Source organism: Bufo gargarizans, chromosome 2 (assembly GCF_014858855.1).
Source record: "Bufo gargarizans isolate SCDJY-AF-19 chromosome 2, ASM1485885v1, whole genome shotgun sequence".
NCBI classification, from domain to species: domain Eukaryota; kingdom Metazoa; phylum Chordata; class Amphibia; order Anura; family Bufonidae; genus Bufo; species Bufo gargarizans.
The window spans coordinates 475,962,064-475,988,674 of record NC_058081.1 but is presented as its reverse complement, the minus strand read 5'-3'; the positions used below and the strand labels follow the sequence as shown (position 1 = coordinate 475,988,674).

General features: G+C 43.5%; 1 protein-coding gene across 1 annotated transcript; it reads right to left on the bottom strand.

The window, feature by feature from the left end:
* Window positions 1-434: 434 nt before the first annotated feature.
* On the bottom strand, window positions 435-25,380 carry LTC4S (leukotriene C4 synthase). Its single transcript, XM_044277865.1, has 5 exons — window positions 25,279-25,380; window positions 24,794-24,893; window positions 7,508-7,578; window positions 2,777-2,858; window positions 435-1,049 (listed from the first exon to the last, which is right to left on the bottom strand). The coding sequence occupies exons 1-5, from the start codon at window positions 25,334-25,336 to the stop codon at window positions 914-916; spliced, it is 447 nt and encodes a 148-aa protein (XP_044133800.1). The 5' UTR covers window positions 25,337-25,380; the 3' UTR covers window positions 435-913.
* Between the last annotated feature and the right edge of the window lie 1,231 nt (window positions 25,381-26,611).

Below are 26,611 nucleotides of genomic sequence, written 5' to 3'. Positions count from 1 at the left end.
GAGGGGCGCACCGCGCATGCGCTGCCGCCCACCATTCATTCCTATGGGAGCACCGAAAATAGCTGAGCGGCGCGCTCACCTATTTTCAGCTGTCCCATTGAAATGAATAGGATACGCACCAAGGTAACCTCATCTCTTCCTACATAATCAGCTATCTTTAGAACAAAGCCCGCAAAGTGAAGGAGGGCACACCACGCATGCGCAGCCGCCCTCCATTCACTTCTATGAGGCTAATGGAAATAGCCAAGCCAGCGCTTGGCAATTTTCTGCACTCCCATAGGAATGAACGGAGGGCGGTTGTGCATGCGTGGAGCTCCGTCCTTCCCATTGCAGGCTTTGTTCTAAAGATAGGAAAAGATGAGGATATCTCTGTATATTTATTAGGTTGTGACATCAGAATGTGATGTTGATACAATATTTCCATGTGGCGCATATTATGTAAATGTGTCAACTGTAAAGTTGTGTTCAAAAAGTCAAATACAAGTCTATACTTCATACTGCATATACTATAAGATAAATCTGTCACCACTCCAGGCATGTCTGTTTTAACAAATACTTATATAACAAATACTTGTATTCCCCATAAAATATCATTTTTTTTTTTTTTTATTTTTTTTTTTTTTTTAGACCTCTGCATTGTGCCATTTTTCTGTTGTTCCTCCTAAAAATGTATGAATAAAATGACAACTTGATGTTACCAAGTGAGAATGTATCCCTGCACAATCGGACTTTTTCCAATCGGACATTGTATGACTGTGAAAGGAGACAAACCTGTGGTGGTCAATGGTAACACTCGGATGTCAGGAGGAATAACAGAGGAGCAATGAAAAGTATCAAGGAAAACTCCAGACTTGTTATTTCATGATGAACACAAGTAGTTACTGAAATATATCAGGAGAGATGATGGGTCCTCTTAAAGCAGTATCCAGGATATGCTTGTCCTAATACTGACACTGCAGTAGGAATGTAAGAAAAAGTCCAGCAGGCCGAGAAGAGAGAATCCAATAAGAAGCCAGAGGAAGCTTGAGCTGATGTACATTGGTCCTAACCTGTAGAGAGAGAAGAGCAGCTGACTGTTGTGTTTTAAAGGTGAACTGCTCCATTTCCATGTCATGCTCATATAAAACATTCCGTTTACTGAAGTCTAACTCGGGTCATTGAGATCTCAAATCTAGGTGTGTATGGACATGCTTCAGTGTTATAGATTAAAGGGGTTGTCTAATATTAGAAAAACATGCTTTCTCTCCGAAACAGCACCACACCTGTCCATGGGTTGTGTCTGGTATTGCAGCTCAGCTGAAGTGAATGGGACTGAGCTGCAATACCACACTCAACCTGTGGATAGGAGGGGTGCTGTATTTGATAAAAAGCATGTTTTTATAATCCTAGACAACCCCTTTAAGGCCTCATGCACTCAACAGTTGTTCGGATGCGGACCCATTCATTTCAATGGGGCCACAAAAGATGTGGACAGCACGGCATGGTCGTGTGCATGAGGCCCAAGGCTAAGTCACATTCATTTATATGATAGCACATTCAAGTTGAGAGTTACTCAAAGAACCAGATTCCAACTCTCATTTTTCTAAAGGAAAATCATAGTAGCAACCTCATTGGACTCCAGTTCCTCTACTTCACTCTTGTACAATAGGGGAGATTTACAAAGCAAAATGTGACAGAATTCCAGCTCAACCTATACCACAAAAAATGGTGTACAGGCTGCGCACCCCATTTATTATTTGTTTTTATGCCTTACTGGGTTTGCTAGAATTTTTTTTTAAAGGTGTCTAGATGTGACTTAAAGGGGTTTTCCCATCTCAGACAATGGGGGCATATCGCTAGGATATGCCCCTATTGTCTCACCTACAATGAGAAGGGAGTGGGGAAATGAATGGAGGGTGCACTGCGCATGCACAGCCGCCCTCCTTTCATTTCTACGGGGCCGTCGAAAATAGCCGAGCGCTGGCTCGTCTATTGCCGTCTGCCCCATAGAAATGAATGGGAGCATGGGCCGCGCATGCGTGGTGCGCTCCCACTACTATGGGAGCAGCGCTTGGTGGTGGACGGACCCCGGGAAATCCGGGGTCCTCTAGCCACAGCGCTCCCCGCATTGTTCTCGTTGTAGGTGTGGGTCCCATCAGACAATGGAGGTATATTCTAGCGCTATGCCCCCATTGTCTGAGATGGGAATACGCCTTTAATGGAATGCGATATTTACCAGATTTATTAAGAGCTCTTGCACACGGCCATTGTGGGTCCGTGGCCATCCTGCGGTCCACATACGGCGGGTCTGCAATACACGGGCACCGGCTTGTGTGCACTCCGTATCACGGATGCGGACCCTTTCACTTGAATGGGTCCGCAATCACGGAGATGCGGAACAGAAGCACGGATCGGAACCCCACGGAAGCACTATGGAGTGTTTCCGTGGTGTTTCTGTCCATGCCTCCGCACTGCAAAAAGTAGAACTTGTTTTATTTTTTTGCAGTGCGGACAGATCACAGACTCATTCAAGTTGAATGGGTCTCGATCTGTCCCGGCCGCCACACGGACGTTGCCCCTGCATTGGGGACCGTAAATTGTGGTCCCCAATGCACAAAACAGATTTACAACTGTAGTGTGCAAGAGGCCTAATGGAGAGCGTCATTATTGGAACATAAAATATTGGCAGGCCAGCCAAGAGATTGTGAAGCTGGAGTGCAGATGGTTGCTGATCCCTGGGTTACATATGGTTACATTATATTGTATAAACTCTTCTCCCGAGCATATATACACTTACCTTCCCAGGGCAGATTCTGCATAACCATGGAAGTATTTGTAGCGAGCGTATAAATAGAGTAGACCGCAGAGAGCAGCAAATCCTGGACAATGCAAAAACAGAAGCTGTCAAGCACTATATGGGCAATTTACTAAGATCAGCGTTTCATAATCCAGAGTATGCTGGAATAAAATGCACTTCTTAGTATGTCTGGCGTGTATTTTGCTTGTTTTGGGGCCATACTTTATGCAAATTTCTGGTTTGTGGAGGCCACGCCCCTCCCGCTAGGCCCACTCACTTTTTCTTGTCACATTTTTGCACAAATGCTGCTTATGCTAGAAAACTGGCATAAATAGGTTGGTCAGTTTATCCCTAAGGCCTCTTGCACGCGATCGTATGCCCTCCATATACGGTCCGTGAGTGGGCCATATGTCCCGGAGCGGCATTGATCGTGCGCACGGGAGCACACAGCATCATAGATTATACAGCACTCAGCGGGGCTAAGTCGCAGATAGTGGTGCACCTAGCTGTTGCGCTGCAGATTGATAAATGACCCCCTTAGTTTATGTCGCGATAGCTTCTGATTGTATCTATTTTTACAGATGCCGTGCGCCTGAACTGGCCAGTTCCTCTTTTACCACTTCCTGTGGAAGACATTATTAAAATGGGGTTCCTGGCACTGGTATCTGTGGGAAGACCAGATGTCACGAGGGCACTGCGGTGTCTGTCGGGAGGGGGGCGTTGTTGGAGGGTATACTGTAATGACTACAATTCAACTAATATGTTCTTTGATGAGCTGATTGATCTGTATAGGAAGAGGGTGAGCAAGTTCTGCATGGACTATCTTGCTACAGTGCAGTTGGCACCAGACTGCTAATAAGCACCACTATGATACAGATATACAAGGTGTGTATTATGCACAGATATGCAGCGTCAATTTTTGTGTAGTAAATCCACTGCATATTACAATACCAGCTACGCAGATAAGATTTGCATTTCATGGTGAGGATATTAAAATCCACAACATATCAATTATTTTTGTGAATTTTACTCTTTGCAAATCAATGAAATCTGGAGCAAATCCACAACAAAATCTGGATGTAAAACATGCATTGCCCTGCACTCATTGTGGAAATGCAGCAACATCCACATAAAACACTGCACTGCACTGCGCTTATTATGAGGCTTTAATGGGCCATCACTATCTGTTCCGTTCCTCTGTTCACCCCTGACAATCAGCTGTTCCGCAATAGCTCCAGTGCCAGAACTACACAGCTCCATCCACTGTCCAGTGGACGTTGCTGGTTATTGCAGCACTGCTTACATTCACTTCAATGGGACCAGAGCTGCAGTAACCAGCTCCATCCACTACACAGTAGATGGCGCTGTGCAGTTTTGCTACCAGAGCTAGTGGAAAACAGCTGATTGGCGTGGATGCAGGGAGTCAGACCTCTGCCAATCAGATATTAATGGTATACCGTGAGGCCATCACTTGTAAAATCCTGGACAACCCCTTCAAACAGTCTGACCATGGACCCCAGTACCAGAATACATACATAGCAATAGATGTAATATCCCTTATTCACCACTAGATGGCAGTGGAACTCTCAAGAATATCTGTAACCTTCAGATTAATTTAGAAATTGATTTCCTTTTCAGATTCTGGCAGGGGTTGTTAATGAGAGATTTGCCTTGTAGATAAAAAAATATATAAAGTAAAATGATATTAAGCTTTTACCCTTTCATCATTAATTGTCACCTCTTGCGGAATTCACTAAAGTCCACTAGAATCTTTCCATGCGTAAGCTTCGTACTGTCAGACATTTGGAATCCACACTAAACCTTGGAAACGCATGAACCATATTTCAACATGGCGGCTTTCTGCGACATTTCCCTTGATGGTGAGTTGATTACTGAGTCCAACTGCTGGGACCCCCGCAATTAGTAATTATTGAACAGGGAAGTGTGAGTTCCAGTCCAAGGATAGCTATGTACAGCTTGGCTGTGCAGTGTCCTCCAGAGTGAGAGGCATACTTTGCACTGGCTCTCCACCGTTTGACACATATTATACAATGTATTGTAACTAGTTGGCTCATTAGCAATGAGTATGGTCAGCTAAAGTATTAGATCATGCATCCACATTTCCTGTTCTCTTTACCCAATGAGGAAGCAATCTACTTTTAAAACTTTATAACTTATTTTTTTCACTTAGTATTAGGGAGTTGTGTGCATACAGAGTTCAGACAGAGTCCAATTCGTATGGAATACAACAGAAAAAAAACACTGTGCGATTCCATATGAAATGAATGTACAGTGGCGATCCAATACTATATCAAAGCCCTATTATAGCTCCCTACCATAGCGCCATAACATGGCTTTGTGCTTGGTCAAACTGTAAGTATACTCTTTTTATACAAAAATATGTCCGTTAAAAATGTTTTTAGCACAATGCTGCTCCTAGAATTGTATTTTATTACTATTATATATATTATCTGAGGATACATTTGGATTCCAGTGGTGTAACTAGAAATTACAGGGCCCCACAGCAAATTTTTGAACGAGCACCCTCCCCCTGGCAATTTCTTTGCAACCCCCACCTCCCATTCAACCCCCACTCCTTTGGCTCTCACAGAACAGGCCCCAGGCCTGGCAGCCGCTCCGTCTGTTTACTACACGTATATACAGTATGACACGTCGCTGTATATAATTCATTGTATAATACTGTTGAGTTTGGGCCCCAAAGCCGCTTTCCCCTGTTTCCACTATAGCTACGCCCTTGTTGGATTCTTAAGGTAACTGAATGTATTGAGAGGACAAAATCTGCTCTAATAGTATTGCAGGGCTCACATGATTTTGGGGTAATTTTCAAAAAAATTCAGGCACCCATATGACCAAACATTAGTCATAACAAACATTCATTGAACTGTGAGGATGCAAATAAATTGAATATTTAAAGGGAATCTGTCACCAGTCTTATGCTGTTAGGTTCCCAAAGATCCAGCGCATGCAGATGAGTCCTGATAGTCATGAGTTTCTGGCTCTCCCTGCCGCTCCTGCCACCGATTGACATTCCCAACTGTATCAGCAGAAGATGGGCGGGGAAAGCCAGGTGCTCATGAATATTCAGGACTCATCGGCATGTGCTAATGTTGTTCAATACAAGATTTTAGCAAAATGGGTGGGTCAATTAAAGAAACCCAGCATTTTGCTAAGGAGCTCTGTCACTAGTTTATGTTACCCTTAGGACACCATAAAACTAGTGATAGAGTCCCTTTAAAGAAGTGAAATAGTAAGGCCTCTTTCAGACGGACGTCCCGGATTTGCTTCAGATGCGTCCAGGGTGCATTGCTGGAAACCCGCACGATTGCGCACACAATTTCAGTCAGTTGTCACTGTGATTGCGTTGTTCAGTTTTTATTGCACGGGTGCAATGAGTTTTGCACGCGCGTGATAAAAAACTGAATGTGGTGCCCAGACCCGAACTTCAGTGAAGAAGGTTTGGGTTCAGTGTTGTGTAGATGTTATTACTGTTTTTCACTGACGTGTGAATGTAGTCTAAGGCATCTCATTCAGCTAGCCAGTACCATGCTGTGTACTGTTGAGGCTCAAGAACTCCAAGACAGTTGTCACAGATGATGTTTCAGATAGCTGGAAGTTATGAATAAACATCCGACTGGCTTGATCCCAAACTAAGGAGCATGTAGGTGAGCCCTATAAATCCCTAAGAGCTCTCCCTGACTGCTAAGCACATACAAGGGTCTTGAAGGTAGACGACTGTATGCCCCCGTACCTAGACTGAGTGACACCTGAAAACCCTATAATAGTGAGGGGACATGACCACCAGCTCCCTGCTCTAAATACGGAGGGAGTCGGGGTCACCTAGAATCAAGCCAGCAAGGGAACACAATACAAGAAAAATACTTATCTGAACAAGCAGCTACTGAAGCCTCCAGCAGACCACGCCAATCCAGGAAGTAGTATAAACCGCAAAGTGATGCAGTATGGGAGTGGATTTAAAGGGATGCAATCAGTGCAACTAGATGACAGCTGAGAGAGGGAAACTAGATGACAAAACAAAAGAACCTCAAGCAAGAGGTTCTGAAGGACGTCTGTCAGAGCTTCTCAGATATCTGGCGGTGACAACAGTGCGGTCTACAGAGGGACTGTTTTCTGCTGCCTGTTAGATTGTATGTAATGGACTGAGCTGTATCTAACACATCTTATGCACACTGTCAGTAGCCTACTGTGTGTTCTATATCTTCAAGGAACCTGAAAAAGTGATGTCTACAGATGGGTCTCCGGTTTAGCTGATATAAGCTAATTTGTATACCTTTTCCCATGAAGCATTGCCTGAAAATAAATCTACACAGACCAGAGTCTGTTCAATGAGAGACAGTAGCTTCTCCCCATCCTTCCACTGTGTATCTTTGGACACAGAAGCCTAGTATCTGCCATGCAAATGTTTCACCTGGGCAGGCACACAAGCAGCAATAACTTCTCTTTCTGCCTGATGACCTGATAAAGGATCATTGTACAGTATAACATATTAATTTATAGAGCAGAATACCTCTGCATGTCATTGTGCTTTTAACAGCGGTCTTGCTGGTTGGGTATGTGTGCTGGGAACCACGGTATTTAGAGAGACTAGGGTGTGCATCATAACGTGTTCATTGTTTGCATGATTGTGACCTCCCATAGCTGGTGAAACTAGTAATAAGATGTGTAATGTTCATAAAATGGAATTTGACTTACCCTGGTGGAAAAATATTCCTGCTACCCACAAAGCAGAGAGGAACAACGGGAAATATTCTGAGCAGTTTAATCTATGGAAAGAATAAATAGATCATTGGGAAACACAAGGCTTGAAGCTTCAAACACATTTCTGATGAAGCTACTCTACTTTCTCAGATTTTGACTACTTGATGTCCAAAAGTCATGGCTAGAGATGAGCGAATTTCTTGAAATTCATTTTAGGTCCGATTTAATGAATTAGTTGGAAAATTCAGTTATGGTATGAATAAATTGACCCTCATCAAAATGGCTCCAATTGACACTCAGAGGTCTCCTAGAATTTGAATTTTTCTCTCGTCTTTCTCTTTTCTTTTCTCTTTTTTAAGATTACTCTCACGCCCTCTTTTTCTTTCTCTCTCTAGCTGTTGCTCTCCCTCCTCTTTCAAGCTCTTTAACAAAGTGAAGATTTGGGAAATATAATATCTCCTTATGGATAGCACCTTAACGACTTCCAGACCGGGCCATTTACCCCCTTCCTGACCAGGCATATATTTCCAAATCTGACATGTGTCACTTTATGTGGTAATAATTTTGGAACACTTTTACTTTTCCAAGCCATTCGGAGATTGTTTTTTCTTGTGACACATTGTACTTCATGTTAATGGTAAAAACTCCATGTGCCCATGCAACTTCTCCTCCTTCTGCAGTTGTAGCTCCTCATCCTTGCTCCCTTGTCCATACATGTCCTAAGCTACAGGGTTCAAACAAGATGTTGAAGGTATTGTTCTTCTGCTGTCTGTTGCTGCATCAGCGTAAGCATTTGCTATAATATAAATATCCGGTGGATGACATTGTTTATGCCATTGTATCTATTAACAAATCTGGTAGGGCCTAAGTACGTGACATTTGTGCCTGATTAGCTACCCCTGCTTCAGCGCAAAATAACACATGCTACCTGCTGAGGTGGTCTCATGCATAATATAATTGTGGACTGCTTTATTCAGCGAGTTGGAATGTTGTAGATTTTCAAAGGCAAACCGTTCTGTTGCTGCATGTCCAGGAGGCCATTCTTAGCCACATAAGGACATCTGAAAGGCACACACATTCTCCTGGATATGGCCAGGACTAGTGTTAAGCGAATCAAAGTCAATGAAGAATAAAGAATTTTAGGAAAAATTTGACTCATCACAAATTAGAATTTCCTGGCTATTCGTGGCATTGAATCGCATTTTTTCTAAGATGGCTGCTACACATGTTACAAAGTGAAAATAAGAAGCCCTGGAAGGAGGGATGACCATAATGCTGTGCAGCCAGCCAATCAGCAGGTAGCCAGTTCATGTGATGTCACAGCCCTATAAAAGCCTCATCCTGCTTAGTCGCCATCATTTTACTGTGAACTTAGTGCAGGGAGAGATGTGACAGGCGCCAGGGACAGTGATTAAGAAAGCTTTAATTTGTAACATTTTAGTTTGGAACAGTTCAGGGACAGTGTAGGAAGATCCACACTATAGGGAGAGCATAGGTAGAATGCAGGGGCTCATAGAACAGTGTCCCCCTTGTTTAATAGATGAGCAATTCTATTTTACCTTGATGCACTAATTGGGGTGAAAAAGCGGTCTAATAATACTGCTATTGTGGTGTCCACATTGGTTTATACATACGTAATTCTATAACTCTTTGATTCTCTAATTGGGGTTAAAAAGAGGTCTAATACTACTGCTATTGGGGTGTACACATTGTTTTGTTTCAAAAAGTATTTATTGGGTTTTAAAGCAATGAATTTCGGCGACATACTGCCAATGCACCCCTCGCAGGGGAAGATACACAAAAGATAGAAACAGGATATAATAAACAACAAAGAATGGTACTTATGATCTAGCATTTAGTCAAATATACAGACTGCAATATATTCAGACAGAGTAAATATATTCCTATGTGACTTTGTATGATTTCAACACTTATCACAGCTGAACATAATAGTGTAAGTCTATAGTCCATAGTCCATAGTGTGATATCCTGCAAGACCATATTTTTTCAAAATCTAAATTATTTCAAAAACCCTATCTATACGAATAGCTGTAAGTTTTTCATATAGCATTATTTTATTGATCCGTCTAATGACTGCTTCGAAACAGAAGGTTGATTTTCTCCACTGTTGTGCAATATGGATACGGGCTGCCATGAGGTTGTGTTGTAGAAGTTTAAAATAAGCATTGGTGAGTTTAGGGGGTTTGTTTCCCAATAGTAATACACATAAGGTTAAGTTAGTTGAGGTAGCTATAACTGAATGTATAAGGTGGCAGACCCTATTCCAGAATCTTTTTACTATTGGGCAGGACCACCAAATATGTAGATGTGAGCCTCTGTCCAAACAACTCCTAAAGCACTGATCTGGAACAACTTGATAAATTGTGTGTAGTCTAGTAGGGACCATATATGCTCTGTACAAAACATTAAGTGACGTTTCAGTTAATGAAACTTGCCAGCTATATTTGCTCAAAGGAGTGTCCATATAATGCCTTAATTCTGTAATTGGGGTTAAAAGCGGTCTGATTCTACTGCTATTGTGGTGTCCACATTGTTTTAGACATATGTAATTCTATAACACCTTGATTCTGTAATTTCAGTTAAAAAGCAGTCTGATACTACTGCTGTTGTGGTGTCCACAATGTTTCATACATATGTAATTCTATTACGCCTTGATTCTGTAATTGGGATGAAATTGTACTCTATTTGGTTTTACTCCTTGTAGTATAGATAAGTAATTCCATTATAATGCAAGGTATTATAACACTACTAATTTTGGGGTGTCCACATTGTTTTTTACATAAATTATTCCACTAGGCCTTGTTTCTTAAATTGGGGTGAAAAATCACGTTCTAGTATTAATGCACCTGGTTTGCCTGGGCGAAACTGAGTCACACCGGAGAGGAACCGCTCTGCATCCTTCAATGTTGGCTATCGAATGTTGGCTATATCATTGCAAACTGAAGATCGTAACCATGGTCCCCAATAAAGGGAAGAAAATTGTGTCAGTGTTGCATCAAGGAGGACTGACCCATGCGCCCTTCATGGCGCACATCTTTAATCTGGTTGTAAAGCGTTTCCTGAAGACTTCTACCCAACTGCAGGACATCTTGAAAATGGCCAAGAAACTTTGCATGCACTTCAGCCACTGTTACACTGCAAAACATGCCCTCCTTGAGCTGCAAAGGCAGAATAGTGTTCCCCAACATAGCCTCATATGCAACGTTTCAACCCCATGGAACTCCATCCTGCAGATGTTGGACCAACTATATGAGCAGAGGAAGCCGTGAATGATTTCTTGATGCAGGCAGACAGGAGTACTCTTGCATGACACCTGCGATTTGCAGTCCCTTTGAGGAGGCCCCTTTATTTGGCAGTAGCCAGCAGTGATGGCCAGTTCGCATGGTTCTCCCGCGAGAATGATGGCCAGTTCACAAGTCCGGCGAGGCACAGGTAAGCCCTTACCTGTGCCTGTGAGCGAGCCGGTCTGAAAACAAGTGCGGTCAGCGGGAGCAGGCAGTTCTGAGAACAGCCACCGGGGGCCTTCATTGGGCTGTTCTCGGAACTGCCTCCTCCAGGTGACCGCATTTGTTTTCAGACTGGCTCGCGGCACAGGTAAGGGCTTACCTATGCCTTGCCGGACTTGTGAAAAAAGATGGTAGCCCACATATGTTTGCGGGCGAACCATGCAAACTGGCCATCACTGGTTGCCAGGACTACGGGATGAATGATGTGATTCCACTCCTTCACGTCCTAGAGCAGATCCTGATGAATCTGGCTGGCCAGGGGACAGGAGACGTGGCGCCTACATCTTATGGCCACCTGAACCCTGTGGGGCTGAACTGGCGGAGGAGGAAGAGGAGGACATTTACACACAAGCATACACAAATAGGTGGTTTATCTGCACAAGTGACAGGAGAGGAGCTGGAGGGCGATGAGGAAGACCAGGCAGATAACCTTGTCACATGCAGTAGAGATGGAGGGAGGGGGTCCCTCCAAGTCCCTTGCGCACATGGCCAGATCCATGCTGAGTTGCTTGCGTAGTGACTGCTGTATTATCACCATTTGGCAGACGGATGACTACTGGCTCTCCACCATGTTAGACCCTCGCTACTAGTCCAAAATGAGGGCCTTTTTTTCACCTGCTGAGAGGAGGATAAACTCAACTACTATCAAGACATCGATGTAGTCTGTTGGCCGCTGCCTATGTGTGCCATTGCCCAGCTTCACAAAGGTCTGACCGGGGGCCCTCTGCACTCACGCTCCACTGCCATGACTGCTGGAGGGGGAGATGGGGCAGGCGCAGCACCAGCTCCATCAGCAACAACTTAAGTCTGGAGTCTCTAATGAGCACTTTTCTTCAACAGCCTACTTAAGAAACCACCCACCAGCAGCAGGACATGGAGCAGAACCTGGACCAGCAGGTGATGGCATACTTGGAGTGTAACCTGCTACCCAAGATTCCCTGGACTACTAGGCAGCCAAACTTGATCTGTGACCGCAACTGGACAAGTTTGCCTCTAGACAAGCTTTCATGCTTGGCCAGTAGCGTGGTAGTAGTTACCTCAAAGAGAACTCACCTTTCAACACCAAATGTTGAGAGACTAACCTTTGTAAAGTAGAAAGCGAGGGCTACAGCAGCATCTCCAAACAGTTACTTCTTTATTCAAAGCTCCATATCACGGTGTACAAAAATGCAACGTTTTGGCTACATCTAGCCTTTGTCAAGCATACAATACAAATGATAATGCCAACATATAAATAGTTAAAAACATGCACACCCACAATGTTGTTCACCCAATTACAAGAAGAATCGATGGAGGAAATGTAGTTATAGCCAATAATAATGAACTCTCACAGCAGTACCTACTTAACCACTTCAGCCCCGCTAGGTGAAACCCCCTTCATGACCAGGCCACTTTTTACACTTCGGCACTACACTCCTTTCACCGTTTATCGCTCGGTCATGCAACTTACCACCCAAATGAATTTTACCTCCTTTTCTTCTCACTAATGGAGCTTTCATTTGGTGGTATTTTATTGCTGCTGACATTTTTACTTTTTTTGTTATTAATCAAAATATAACGATTTTTTTGCAAAAAAATGACATTTTTCACTTTCAGCTGTGAAATTTTGCCAAAAAAACGACATCCATATATAAATTTTTCGCTAAATTTATAGTTCTACATGTCTTTGATAAAAAAAAAGTTTGGGCAAAAAAAAAAAATGGTTTGGGTAAAAGTTATAGCATTTACAAACTATGGTACAAAAATGTGAATTTCCGCTTTTTGAAACGGCTCTGATTTTCTGAGCACCTGTCATGTTTCCTGAGGTTCTACAATGCCCAAACAGTATAACTACCCCACAAATGACCCCATTTCGGAAAGTAGACACCCTAAGGTATTCGCTGATGGGCATAGTGAGTTCATAGAACTTTTTATTTTTTGTCACAAGTTAGCGGAAAATGATGATGATTTTTATTTTTTATTTTTTTCTTACAAAGTCTCATATTCCACTAACTTGCGACAAAAAATAAAAAATTCTAGGAACTCACCATGCCCCTCACAGAATACCTTGGGGTGTCTTCTTTCCAAAATGGGGTCACTTGTGGGGTAGTTATACTGCCCTGGCAATTTAGGGGAACAAATGTGTGAGAAGAACTTTGCAATCAAAATGTGTAAGAAATGACCGGTGAAATCCGAAAGGTGCACTTTGGAATATGCGCCCCTTTGCCCACCTTGGCAGCAAAAAAGTGTCACACATGTGGTATCGCCGTACTCAGGAGAAGTTGGGGAATGTGTTTTGGGGTGTCATTTTACATATACCCATGCTGGGTGAGGGAAATATCTTGGCAAAAGACAACTTTTCCCATTTTTTTATACAAAGTTGGCATTTGACCAAGATATTTTTCTCACCCAGCATGGGTATATGTAAAATGACACCCCAAAACACATTCCCCAACTTCTCCTGAGTACGGCGATACCACATGTGTCACACTTTTTTGCTTCCAAGGTGGGCAAAGGGGCACATATTCCAAAGTGCACCTTTCGGATTTTGCAGGGCATTTTTTTACACATTTTGATTGCAAGGTACTTCTCACACATTTGGGCCCCTAAATTGCCAGGGCAGTATAACTACGCCACAAGTGACCCCATTTTGGAAAGAAGACACCCCAAGGTATTCCGTGAGGGGCATGGCGAGTTCCTAGAATTTTTTATTTTTTGTCACAAGTTAGCGGAAAATGATGATTTTTTTTTTTCTCTTTTTTCCTTACAAAGTCTCATATTCCACTAACTTGCGACAAAAAATAAAAAATTCTAGGAACTCGCCATGCCCCTCACGGAATACCTTGGGGTGTCTTCTTTCCAAAATGGGGTCACTTGTGGCGTAGTTATACTGCCCTGGCAATTTAGGGGCCCATATGTGTGAGAAGTACTTTGCAATCAAAATCTGTAAAAAATGACCGGTGAAATACGAAAGGTGCACTTTGGAATATGCGCCCCTTTGCCCACCTTGGCATCAAAAAAGTGTGACACATCTGGTATCGCCGTACTCAGGAGAAGTTGGGGAATGTGTTTTGGGGTGTCATTTTACATATACCCATGCTGGGTGAGAGAAATATCTTGGCAAACGACAACTTTTCCCATTTTTTTTATACAAAGTTGGCATTTGACAAAGATATTTTTCTCACCCAGCATGGGTATATGTAAAATGACAACCCAAAACACATTCCCCAACTTCTCCTGAGTACGGCGATACCAGATGTGTCACACTTTTTTGCTGCCAAGGTGGGCAAAGGGGCACATATTCCAAAGTGCACCTTTCGGATTTTGCAGGGCATTTTTTACACATTTTGATTGCAAGGTACTTCTCACACATTTGGGCCCCTAAATTGCCAGGGCAGTATAACTACGCCACAAGTGACCCCATTTTGGAAAGAAGACACCCTAAGGTATTCCGTGAGGGGCACTGCGAGTTCCTAGAATTTTTTTTTTTTGTCACAAGTTAGCGGAAAATGATGATGTTTTTTTTTTTTTTTTTTTTTTTCTTACAAAGTCTCATATTCCACTAACTTGCGACAAAAAATAAAAAATTCTAGGAACTCACCATGCCCCTCACAGAACACCTTGGGGTGTCTTCTTTCCAAAATGGGGTCACTTGTGGGGTAGTTATACTGCCCTGGCAATTTAGGGGCCCATATGTGTGAGAAGTACTTTGCAATCAAAATGTGTAAAAAATGGCCTGCAAAATCCGAAAGGTGCACTTTGGAATATGTGCCCCTTTGCCCACCTTGGCAGCAAAAAAGTGTGACACATCTGGTATCGCCGTACTCAGGAGAAGTTGGGGAATGTGTTTTGGGGTGCCATTTTACATATACCCATGCTGGGTGAGAGAAATATCTTGGCAAACGACAACTTTTCCCATTTTTTTTATACAAAGTTGGCATTTGACCAAGATATTTTTCTCACCCAGCATGGGTATATGTAAAATGACACCCCAAAACACATTCCCCAACTTCTTCTGAGTACGGCGATACCAGATGTGTCACACTTTTTTGCAGCCTAGATGCGCAAAGGGGCCCAAATTCCTTTTAGGAGGGCATTTTTAGACATTTGGATCCCAGACTTCTTCTCACGCTTTAGGGCCCCTAAAAAGCCAGGGCAGTATAAATACCCCACATGTGACCCCACTTTGGAAAGAAGACACCCCAAGGTATCCAATGAGGGGCCTGGCAAGTTCATAGAATTTTTTTTTTTTCGCATAAGTTAGCGGAAATTGATTTTTTTTTGTTTTTTCTCACAAAGTCTCACTTTCCGCTAACTTAGGACAAAAATTTCAATCTTTCATGGACTCAATATGCCCCTCAGCAAATACCTTGGGGTGTCTTCTTTCCAAAATGGGGTCAGTTGTGGGGTGTTTGTACTGCCCTGGCATTTGAGGGTCTCCGCAATCATTACATGTATGGCCAGCATTAGGAGTTTCTGCTATTCTCCTTATATTGAGCATACAGGTAATGAGATTTTTTTTTCCGTTCAGCCTCTGGGCTGAAAGAAAAAAATGAACGGCACAGATTTCTTCATTCGCATCGATCAATGTGGATGAAAAAATCTCTGCCAAAAAAAAAAAATGGAGGGGAAAGGCGTCTGCCAGGACATAGGAGCTCCGCCCTACATCCATACCCACTTAGCTCGTATGCCCTGGCAAACCAGATTTCTCCATTCGCATCAATCGATGTGGATGAATAAATCATTGCCGGGATTTTTTTTTTTATATATATATATATATACACAAAGTGCTTGCCAAAGCATAGGAACGCCGCCTCCTCCTCAGCTCGTATGCCTCGGCAAACGTATCTGTCACTGCAGAGGAGAAAATCCCGTCTTGCAGCGCCGCATACACCGACTTGCGTGTAATCTGATAGCAGCGCAATGCTTCTGTCAGAATGCACATCGGTGCTGCAGCTAGTAGATCGGTTGGTCCACCTGGAAGGTAAAAAGACAAAAAGACAAAAAAAAAAAAAAGAAAAAACCAGGCCACAACGCAATAATTTTATTAACTTTGGAACAGAACATGTAACTTTAACTTTTGGAACTAAACATTAACCTGTTTGCTTACCTGTTTTTTTTTTTTACCTTTATAGAACAAACCTCTCCTTCCCCATGGGTCAATGTGCAAAGCGCAAATCGCCCAAAGATGTGGCGAAGTGCGTTATGCACTTTGTCCCATGTGAAAGGAGACGTTTGCAGCAGCTGTGAGTGAATGGGCCCTAATAGCCCTGTGTGCCTATCCTGGTGAGATGTGATCCCTATGCTAGGTGTACCTGTGTGTGGTACTTTCGGAAACACTCCCCTAAGCATAGGGCAGGGTGGTTGGGACAGTCAGGACAGAAATAGCGGGTGTCACGCCTTATTCCACTCCTGCTACAGACACGACATTTTTTTCGGGGTGGCGGTCGGTTTGAGGTACCAGCAACGACACTGGGGAAGTGTCGCTCGTGTAGACGGCTAACTACACTGGTGGATGGGGCCACGGAACCTCCTGGATACAGGAGGTTCGCGATGATCTCTTCCTGAAATTTGAGGAAGGATCCAGTTCTCCCAGCCTTACTGTAGAGAACAAAACTATTGTACAGAGCCAATTGAATTAAATATACAGACACCTTCTTATACCAGCGTCTGGTGCGTCGGGAAACTAAATACGGAGCCAACATCTGGTCATTGAAGTCGACCCCTCCCATGTGGAGGTTATAGTCGTGGACTGAGAGGGGCTTTTCAATGACACGGGTTGCTCGCTCAATTTGTATTGTCGTGTCTGCGTGAATGGAGGAGAGCATGTAAACGTCACGCTTGTCTCTCCATTTCACCGCGAGCAGTTCTTCGTTACACAGTGCGGCCCTCTGCCCCCTTGCAAGACGGGTGCTAACGAGCCGTTGGGGGAAGCCCGCGCGACTAGTTCGCGCGGTACCACAGGCGCCAATCCGTTCTAGAAACAAATGCCTAAAGAGGGCCACACTTGTGTAGAAATTGTCCACATAAAGATGGTACCCCTTGCCGAATAAGGGTGACACCAAGTCCCAAACTGTCTTCCCACTGCTCCCCAGGTAGTCAGGGCAACCGACCGGCTCCAGGGTCTGATCTTTTCCCTCATAGACCCGAAATTTGTGGGTATAGCCTGTGGCCCTTTCACAGAGCTTATACAATTTGACCCCATACCGGGCGCGCTTGCTTGGGATGTATTGTTTGAAGCCAAGGCGCCCGGTAAAATGTATTAGGGACTCGTCTATGCAGATGTTTTGCTCAGGGGTATACAAATCTGCAAATTTCTGGTTGAAATGGTCTATGAGGGGCCGAATTTTGTGGAGCCGGTCAAAAGCAGGGTGGCCCCTGGGACGGGAGGCGGTGTTGCCGCTAAAGTGCAGGAAACGCAGGATGACCTCAAATCGTGTCGTGGACCAATATGACCTCAATTCATGCTTTTTTGTCAGGCCCATGTTGAGGAGGAGGCCCAGAAAAGTTTTAAATTCGGAAACTTGGACTGGTTTCCACCGGAAAGGCTGGGCATAAAAGCTTTCCGGGTTAGCGGTGATAAATTGTGTGGCATACCAGTTTGTCTCTGCCACGACTAAGTCTAAAAGCTCCGCAGTCAAGAACAGCTCAAAAAATCCCAGGGCCGAATCGATCTGAGCTGTCTCAACCCGAACTCCAGACTGGGCGGTGAAAGGGAAAACTACGGGTGCGGCTGAAGTTGGGGACTGCCAATCAGGGTTTGCCAGCACCTCTGGGATTCTAGGGGCTCTACGGGCACGTCTTTGCGGTGGCTGCGACGGGGTCACTACTGCACGTGCCACCGTACCAGCTTCAACTGCCCTTCTGGTGCTCGCTACTTCACCAGGTTGTACGGCAGTGCTGGTACTAGGTCCAGGAAGGGCTGGGCTGCTGGTGTATGCCTCACCACGTAATCCGACAGCACCAGCCCCACTCTGCCTCTTCTTGAAGCGGATCCTGCGCAACCTGCGGTCTAGCGACACGGGGCCGGGTACGCCTGGTGCTATCAGGGACCTCAGCCTCCTCGTCCGAACTTTGGGTCAGAGAGCCACTGCTTTCTACAGGTTCGTATTCTGACCCGCTGGATTCATCAGATGAGGGTTCCCACTCCTCATCCGACTGGGTCAGAAGCCTGTAGGCCTCTTCAGAAGAATACCCCCTGTTAGACATGTGGGCAACTAAATTTCGGGGTATTCCCTGAGACTACCCAAGAAAAAAAAAGCAAGCCTGTCTTACAAATGGGAGGCTAGCGAAGTACCGGAGGCCGCTGCGGTTGATAAAAAATATCAAAACTGATTTTTTTATCGCCGCAGTGCGTGTAAAGTGAATGTGCAGTGATCAAAAAAAAAAAATTTTTTTGTCACTGCGGTGGGGCGGGCGTGGGCAAACGCACGTGTGGGCGACCGATCAGGCCTGATCGGGCAAACACTGCGTTTTGGGTGGAGGGCGAACTAAAGTGACACTAGTACTATTATAGATCTGACCGTGATCAGTTTTGATCACTTTCAGATACTATAAAAGTACAAATGCTGATTAGCGATACGCTAATCAGCGAATAACGGACTGCGGTGCGGTGGGCTGGGCGCTAACTGATCGCTAACTACCTAACCAAGGGACCTAAACTATACCTAAAACCTAACGGTCAATAACAGTGAAAAAAAAAAGTGACAGTTTGCACTGATCACTTTTTTCCTTTCACTAGTGATTGACAGGGGGGGATAAAAGGGGTGATCAAAGGGTTAATTGGGGTGATCTGGGGGCTAAATGTGGTGTGGTGGGTACTCACAGTAATGATGTGCTCCTCTGCTGGAACCAACCGACCAAAAGAAGGAGCAGAGGAGCACAGCAGCCATATAACCCCATCATATTTACTAATATGTGGGGTTATATGGCTGCTGATTGTTTTTTAAAAAAATCAGCAGCCTGCCAGCCAATGATCGTGGCCGGCAGGCTGCTGACGAAATACTCTTCTGCGAAATGCCGGCCCGCGATGCGCATGCGCGGGCCGGCTGTGACGTAATCTCGCGTCTCGCGAGAGGACGCGCCGATGCGTCCAGGAGGAACTAAACAACCACCTCCCGGACGCATCGGTGCGTACAGCGGTCGGGAGGTGGTTAATGTGTATACGCCTATCTGGCTCACCTGTATAGGCTTCACATGATCAAGACTTGTGAAACCCTCGGTGTGCCTGTAGCGCAACTGCGCATGTCAGTATACGTCATTAATCCGCGACAGTGCGAAGGTATGTCAAATCTCGCGGGCTTGAGCCAGCGGCATCAACAACCAATGAGAGACGCCCGCACCGCCGGCATCATAGCCGGCGTGCAAGTCACGTGACCGACAATCTCGATCACATGACCGCTGTAGATGTATGTATTATTGATAGCCACGCTATTATGTTATCTCAAACTGTCACGGAGAAATGCAAATCTTCCCGAACGGAACCTCAAAGTATATTGAATATTCATAGGGAGGGATGATCACATGTCATGCGCTGTAATAATGATTAATACAGTAGTGCTATAGCTAAGGTGCCCCACAGTAACTAGGTATAGGGATCGCTACAAAGATATCTCTCCATCAGTAAAGTGATTTAACGAAGGGGTGCACATAAATATCCCATATAAAGCATATATAACAATACTCGTAAACGGATGAAGGCCTAACTGATCCCTGCAACATTGAACTCAAGATTGAGTCCAAAGGGTTGCAAGGACCTTAGGGTATATATCCATTTTAGTTCTTTTTTCCTGAGCACAGCGTCTCTGTCTCCACCCCTACATAAAGCACCCACACTGTCTATCACCCTGAAACGCAGTTGATTGACAGTGTCCTGCCTCCACAAAATGTTTGGCTACTGGTTTGTCCAAGTTTTCCTTGCAAATTGTACTTTTATGTTTATTGCTCTGTTCACGGATCTCCATTGTAGTCTCACCAACATAGATGAGACTACAAGGGCATTGTATGACATACACAACATCTCATGATCTACATGTATAGTAGCCATTAATTTTGTACTTCTTGCCACTATAAGGATGCGAAAAATGATCCCCTTTAAGAATGTTTCCACAATTGCAACAAGACAAACAAGGAAAAGTGCCATTTCTTTGTGGGGCCAAAAGCCTTTGTATACCCAGGCCCGGACTACCAACATCCGTCTTTACCAGCCTGTCACGCAAATTAGAGTTCCTCTTGTAAGCCATCATAGGTGGGACCAAAGTCAAACTGTGGCTGATGCACGGCGCTCTCCTTGACGTCTCCAACATCGTTGGTGCCCGTCATTTCTGCTCAGGTGAATCGACTTTCATCAGTGAATTGCACTGAGGCCCACTGGTCCCTCGTCCAGCATAGATGCTCCCTGGCCCATGCAAGACGACCCTTGCAAGTCGTCTAGCACACAGACCATGCTGATGTAAATGGTTTTGAATGGTCTGACGTTCCTCTCACCCCCCTTAAATGTGCCTGGAGTTATGTCATTCATCATCTGGTTCCGCAAAGCATTGTTCACAACAAAGCGGTCATCAGTGTGGGATGTGGCCAAAGGACGTCCACTTCTATGCCTTTCTGTGACTCTTCCAGGCTCTCTCTATCTCTGTTGCAACCTGCTGATGATACTCTTTGACAATCTTAGCTCAGTAGCCACTTCCGTCTGAGAATGTCCTGCTTGAAGCCTCGCAATGGCAAGGTACTGTTTATAAATTTTTAGGTGTCATCTTGGTCTCATGATGTGAAAATGTGAACATGATGGGGAGGACTGTTTTAATACCAGTTCTAATTGAACCAGGAAATTTATTGGGCGATTCATGGATCAAACACCTGCTGTGAATTTTTCCGTTAAGCTCCTTGTTAGAGAACAGCAAGTTGTTCAAAAAGTACTGAAACATTGAACAGTTAGACATGTGCATTCAAAAGTTTAGAGAAGGTCACATTAAGTTAACCTGTAAAGGTCGCAGTGTATTTTAGGTTCATCCTGAAATTTCACCCACAAGCCAAATATCCCTAACTTTTTGAGAGTAGTATATCTTGTTAAAGAAAAACACTCGCTTGGTGACAGCCAGAAAATCCCTTAATCATCTCAAAGGCACAAACAAGTAAAATGGGATGGATGACTGCAGCACCCAGAAAGTTAGTTTATAAAAAAAAAAATGGACCTAATAACTACGTGCATTGATGTAATGTCTCACTGTTTAGTATAGAGATCTTAGTATAGAGCGATACTTGGAACTTTCTGCCACAGCATTCATTAAATTTATTTGCTGGTTCTGGAAAATCCCTTTAAGCTCTTATTAGGGAAATTCTGAGCCCATTATGCTTTACTGTGCATCAGATTCCTTTCCAAACACACTTGTTAAGGACTCATCCACTATGTTGCATAACTGATAGCTCACAGTTTGGTCTTGTTTAGGACACTGACTGTGAAACAAAAAAAAACAAAAAAAAACTATCTACAGTTATTCGATATATATTCTGATAAGCTATAATTTATTAACGATGGATGTCAGTTATTGGCCACTGACATATCTGGTACTAATTTGTAGTTTTAGTCAGTGTGGAAAACCAACTCTTCCTCGTTAGATATTTTTGTATTTCCTTTAACAACCCTAGGTTAAAAGCTAGAACAGTTAGCATAAAGGGTTTCTATCTTAATAAAAAAAAGAGAAAACTCTGACAGCTGTTTATGGCACAAAATAAATTTACCCCTACTTATCTTTAAATCCCCAGTGCCAGTGGTCTTGTGCTTGTCGCTTTTTATATCAAACTCTGTCAAACCCAGCAGTCACACATTGTACTTAAAGACATTATTGGCCACCCTGCGTTCATGGTTCTGATGGACATATATGGCAGCTGCAATGTTTCCAGATCAAACACCATAGCAGTGAAAGATGCTCAGTAAATGTAACATCAGTGGGTTAAACACAGTGTACTGGGAACATGCTAGTTAAAGGTGTTCTCCGAAATTAAGAAAGTAAAATTACTGAAAATACTGAAATATTACTTTATTAAAAGTATATTCCCACATACCTTTCATTAGTGATAATGGCTCGTTTTGCCTGGGGAGCAATCTTCAGGGGAAATAAAATGGCCACCGTCCTATTAGTACACACAAAACCTGTCCTAATCACACAGCAGGACAAGTTACTTCAGAACACTGAGCTAAAAAGCTGCCTCATCCTCCTCCCTGCTCTGCTTGATCGGGATTATGAGCCAACCCAAAAACAGAACCAATCACCCCAAAGAAAAGTGGGAGACATACATATAAAATATATGTAATTTATTGAGACATCATCACATAAACAATATATGAAACAAAAGGCACAAGTGTACAGGGGGGGGGGGGGGGAGATCTCATGTAAGGAGGTCAGATACAACCTCTCTCCCAAACACCCAACTGGCAGGGAAAAAATGTCACAGCCCTAGGTATACATCAGCATGAAAATTGTGAGAACTGTAGGTTCACTCAAAGTAACATGTACTGGTATGTATGTTGCATGCACAGAAAGATAAAATGTACAAATAGCACAAGGCCAACTAGCCCACCCAAAAACCTGGGATGGCCGCATAAGATATGCACGTAGCCATTGAACTGTACAATATAGACAGAGGCAAGTGTGCCAAGTGCAGGTGGTAATAGAGATATAAAAAGAAATGTAACAACTAACTGAGCAAAACAACAAAACATGTATTACCCATGATATGCTGGACCCAGAGCGTGTGACCAAAAGCTGCACCTCGACGTACGTTTCACCTGGAGAGGCTTCGTCAGGAGGTAAAGTAACAAACTGAGTTCGTCCTTAAATGGTGTGGTCCACAGCTGGCAGCTGATTAGCGCATCCGCCCAGTGTTGCAGGGATGACATCATAAAGACGCGCCACCCAGCTTACAGAGCAAGGCACGCCCACCGTGTCACATGACCAGACCAGGAGGAGGGAGGGAGCCGCATCTGACATCACACAGCCACACCTCCCCGCCCCGGGTCCGATCACATGACACGCACGTCGGCCGGCCCTGAGACAGCCAGGTATAGGAACGTCACTACAATGCCAGCCAGACAGCGCACCGGAGCGATGCGCATATGCCAGGTGGGGACAATGTATGGAGGACAGTGAAAAGATAACCACATGTGAAGGACAATATATGGGGGGCACAAAGATCAAAATTGCCAATAGTCAGCTCAATCGTACAGCATATCAGAGTAATATATACAGGCAGAGCAGCATAGTATAGAGCCCCCTATAGCCTTCAACATTAACGATATATGCACAACCCCATAAAAAAAAAAATTCTATATTGCTATAACACAAAAAAAAAAACTATATTGTGTAATATTGTAACTTTATAGAAATGGATCAATGGATCCATAAGTCAAAAATGGTAATAGAAACCTATGCCATCAAAAGTGATGAGTACAAAAACTATATATATATATATATATATATATATATACACACACACAATCAAGCAGTGAAGATGTAATATTATAATAATCACAATATTTGCTAAAGTGAATACACAGAAAAATAGATTAAATAATATAAAATAAATACACAACTAAAAAAATTGTGATATGGACACATCAAAGGGAGGGGAACCTCCCCCAGCCCCCCCCCCCCCCCCCCCCACCACCACCACACACACACATATCCCTATAATGTGAATTCCTGTAGTGGAAACATATTTCATGTACATACGTATGTGCCAAAGAAGTAATAAATAATTATGCATAATCATAATCCATAATATAAGTGATAAGATATGATGTTCATAAAAATTATGAACTCGTATAAGGTGCACTGTGCAATGAAGCCCTGAGCAGAGTAGCCTCAGAGCCAAAGCAAATACTACCCATACATTCAAGAATTTCTTTCCCTGCCAGTTGGGTTTTTGGGAGAGAGGTTGTATCTGACCTCCTTACATGAGATCTCCCCCCCTCCTGTACACCTGTGCCTTTTGTTTCATATATGGTTTGTTATGTGATCATGTTTCAATAAATTACATATATTTTATATGTGTGTCTCCCACTTTTCTTTGGGGTTATTGGTTCTGTTTTTGGGTTGGCTCAGTATATTATACTAGACCCCAGTGTTATCTACACATTAAATGTGAGTTTTTTCTTATAGGTTGGTCTAACTGATAGGGATTATGATCCTGAATACAGCTGATAGATCTTCAGCTGAATCTGTGTCGGAGAAAGCAGAAGTACAGATAGGAAGGTGGTATGTGGCTCATGAGCAGCAGCACTAAATTCCGTCTGTCCTGACCGTCCTCTCTGTACATCATGTCTCCTCAAGAACTCAATTTCCACAGAGATACAGCTGAAGATCTTATCATCTGTTTTAAGCATTATAATTCCTGACTAGTAGAGCAGAGTGGAGGATGAGGCAGCTCTTCAGCTCAGTGTTCTGAAGTAACTTGTCCTCCTGTGTGATTTGGACAAGTTTTGTATGTACTAATAGGACAGCGGCAATTTTATTTCCACTGATAATTGCTCCCTAGACAAAACGAGCCATTATAACTAATGAAAGGTATTTGGGAATATATTTATAATAAAGTAGTGACATTTTTTGGTGATGGAGGTCATCCTGTAGCGGCACCAAGCTCTCAGTTTTACTGTCACAGGTTAGAAATGATTATCCTACCATCAGTCTTATGATCAGCGGCATATTGTCTAATATACAGTATGTAAAATTTTCAAGTTAGTTCCTATACAAATATGTAATAAATTCTGCAAACTTACTGTGCCCGGAAAATTCTATCAAATCTTGGATGACCTGTTGTGTTTGGAGGTGAGATCTTGTACTTTCTGCGTGCCCATATGACTTGCATGGAGAAATATGCTGTATAAAAATAAAGTGCAGCAGATTGGGACAGTCTCCGTATATTGTACACTGGATTTTCTCTATTGCAGTATATATCAATAATGCACTAGTCATATAGCTCATATAAACTGTACACCCGTATAAGACTATGCCTTTGCAGAACCTTTTTTTTTATATGTGAGGAAAGCATCATGTCTGTTGGCCATTGGTGGCATTTAATGTCATAATATACAGTATATTTTCTCTTCTATACTTTTCCAGCTATAGGGTATCACAGTTCAGCCTGTAGACCTACAGTAGATGCACCAGAGGGTGTTGTTACCTGTCCACTGCATTTCACATACTGCACATAAAGGCAGCAGTGTAAAGATATGGACATTTTCTGAAAGAGACATAGAATTACCTTGCTCCATGACTGCAGCTATGGTGACAAAAGCAAGCTGAGACACTTGGTCTTGCATGTTGCAGGAATCACCTCGCTCTGAAGATACGGTACTAGTTTGAGACTTGCAAGTTCTGAGAAGAAAAAACAATCAGAAGACCAAAGCCTCCAGAATATTAAAATGTCTGTGTACATGTAAAAGTAATATGAATATCAGAAGGCAGTAGTTCGCTGCTTTACATGGAATATCTGATATGTGACTTCCTCTTTTTTCAAGATTCAATTGTAAAAGTCAAATAAATACACTTTAACTATACAGTGACACAAGCCCTTTATCCCTGGAGAGGACATAACAGATGTGCAGCTGTACACAGTAAGTAAGGGGCCACTGCCACCATAAAAAGCAGCTCCTTACTCCCTCTTAGTGCAGTGGCCGGGATTTGGGTAGCCCCAACGTTATGTTAAGACTCCCAGACACCGTCGAGGTGTCACCCACGTGTTGCTGCTTTCCGGAAGGGATAGTAAGGCGTGGTGCACCCCAATGCAAAATAAGTCCAGATTGTCACGGTCAGCAATCGGGAGCGTTGCTAGGATCTCATAAGATCTGGGGCCCAAGCCTCAATGAATATGGCCCACTTCTCTATATCAACCCTCCTCCAGCACTTTCTTGAACTTGATATACAGCAGCACATACCTGTCACATCCTTTTCCTCCCAGGTGACATCTCCTCCAATGTAGATCTTCTCTGTTATCGTCTTCTCAATTTGGTCTGGACACTTTTCTCAGCCTCCTCATCTCTGCAAAGTGTGACACACAGACATCTTAGGTTACTCATATTTCTATCATCATCCCCCAACCTCGAGTCCCCACAGTATTATCCTGATGCTCGCTGTGCTACCCAATACCCCCAAATACTATCCTAAAGAAAAAATTACTACTCCCATAATACTAGTGCTCCTCATAGTCCCACTAATAGTAATTCCCTTCTAGAATGCCCTCATTAGTAATACTGCCCCCTACAGTGCCCCAAACAGTGGTAATGCCCCCCAAAGAGTGCCTCCATGAGTAGAATAGCCCCCAGTATTAATAATACCCTCAAAGAGCCCCTAGTAGAAATAAGGCCCCCTATTGTTCCCCCATTGGTAATAAAGCTCTCTACAGACCCCTCAGTAGTAATAAGGCCCCCTATAATGCTCTTAGTATAAATAAGGCGGATCTATATGTCCCTCCTATAGAGCCCCCAGTAGTAATAAGAACGCCTAATGTCCCCTGGATTTACAATACCCCTTCACTTCCCCCATTTTTTATACTGCCCCCTACTGTCATAATTCTCACCCTGAAGTGCCCCCAGTAT

What these genes read in the sequence shown, in the direction of transcription:
- LTC4S (XM_044277865.1), bottom strand. Translation starts at nt 25,336, where the DNA reads ATGCAAGACCAAGTGTCTCAGCTTGCTTTTGTCACCATAGCTGCAGTC. An exon ending in GATAGAATTTTCCGGGCACA is followed by an intron (nt 7,579 to 24,793) that starts GTAAGTTTGCAG and finishes TTCTTTCCATAG; the next exon opens with ATTAAACTGCTCAGAATATT. An exon ending in AGGAATATTTTTCCACCAGG is followed by an intron (nt 2,859 to 7,507) that starts GTAAGTCAAATT and finishes TGCATTGTCCAG; the next exon opens with GATTTGCTGCTCTCTGCGGT.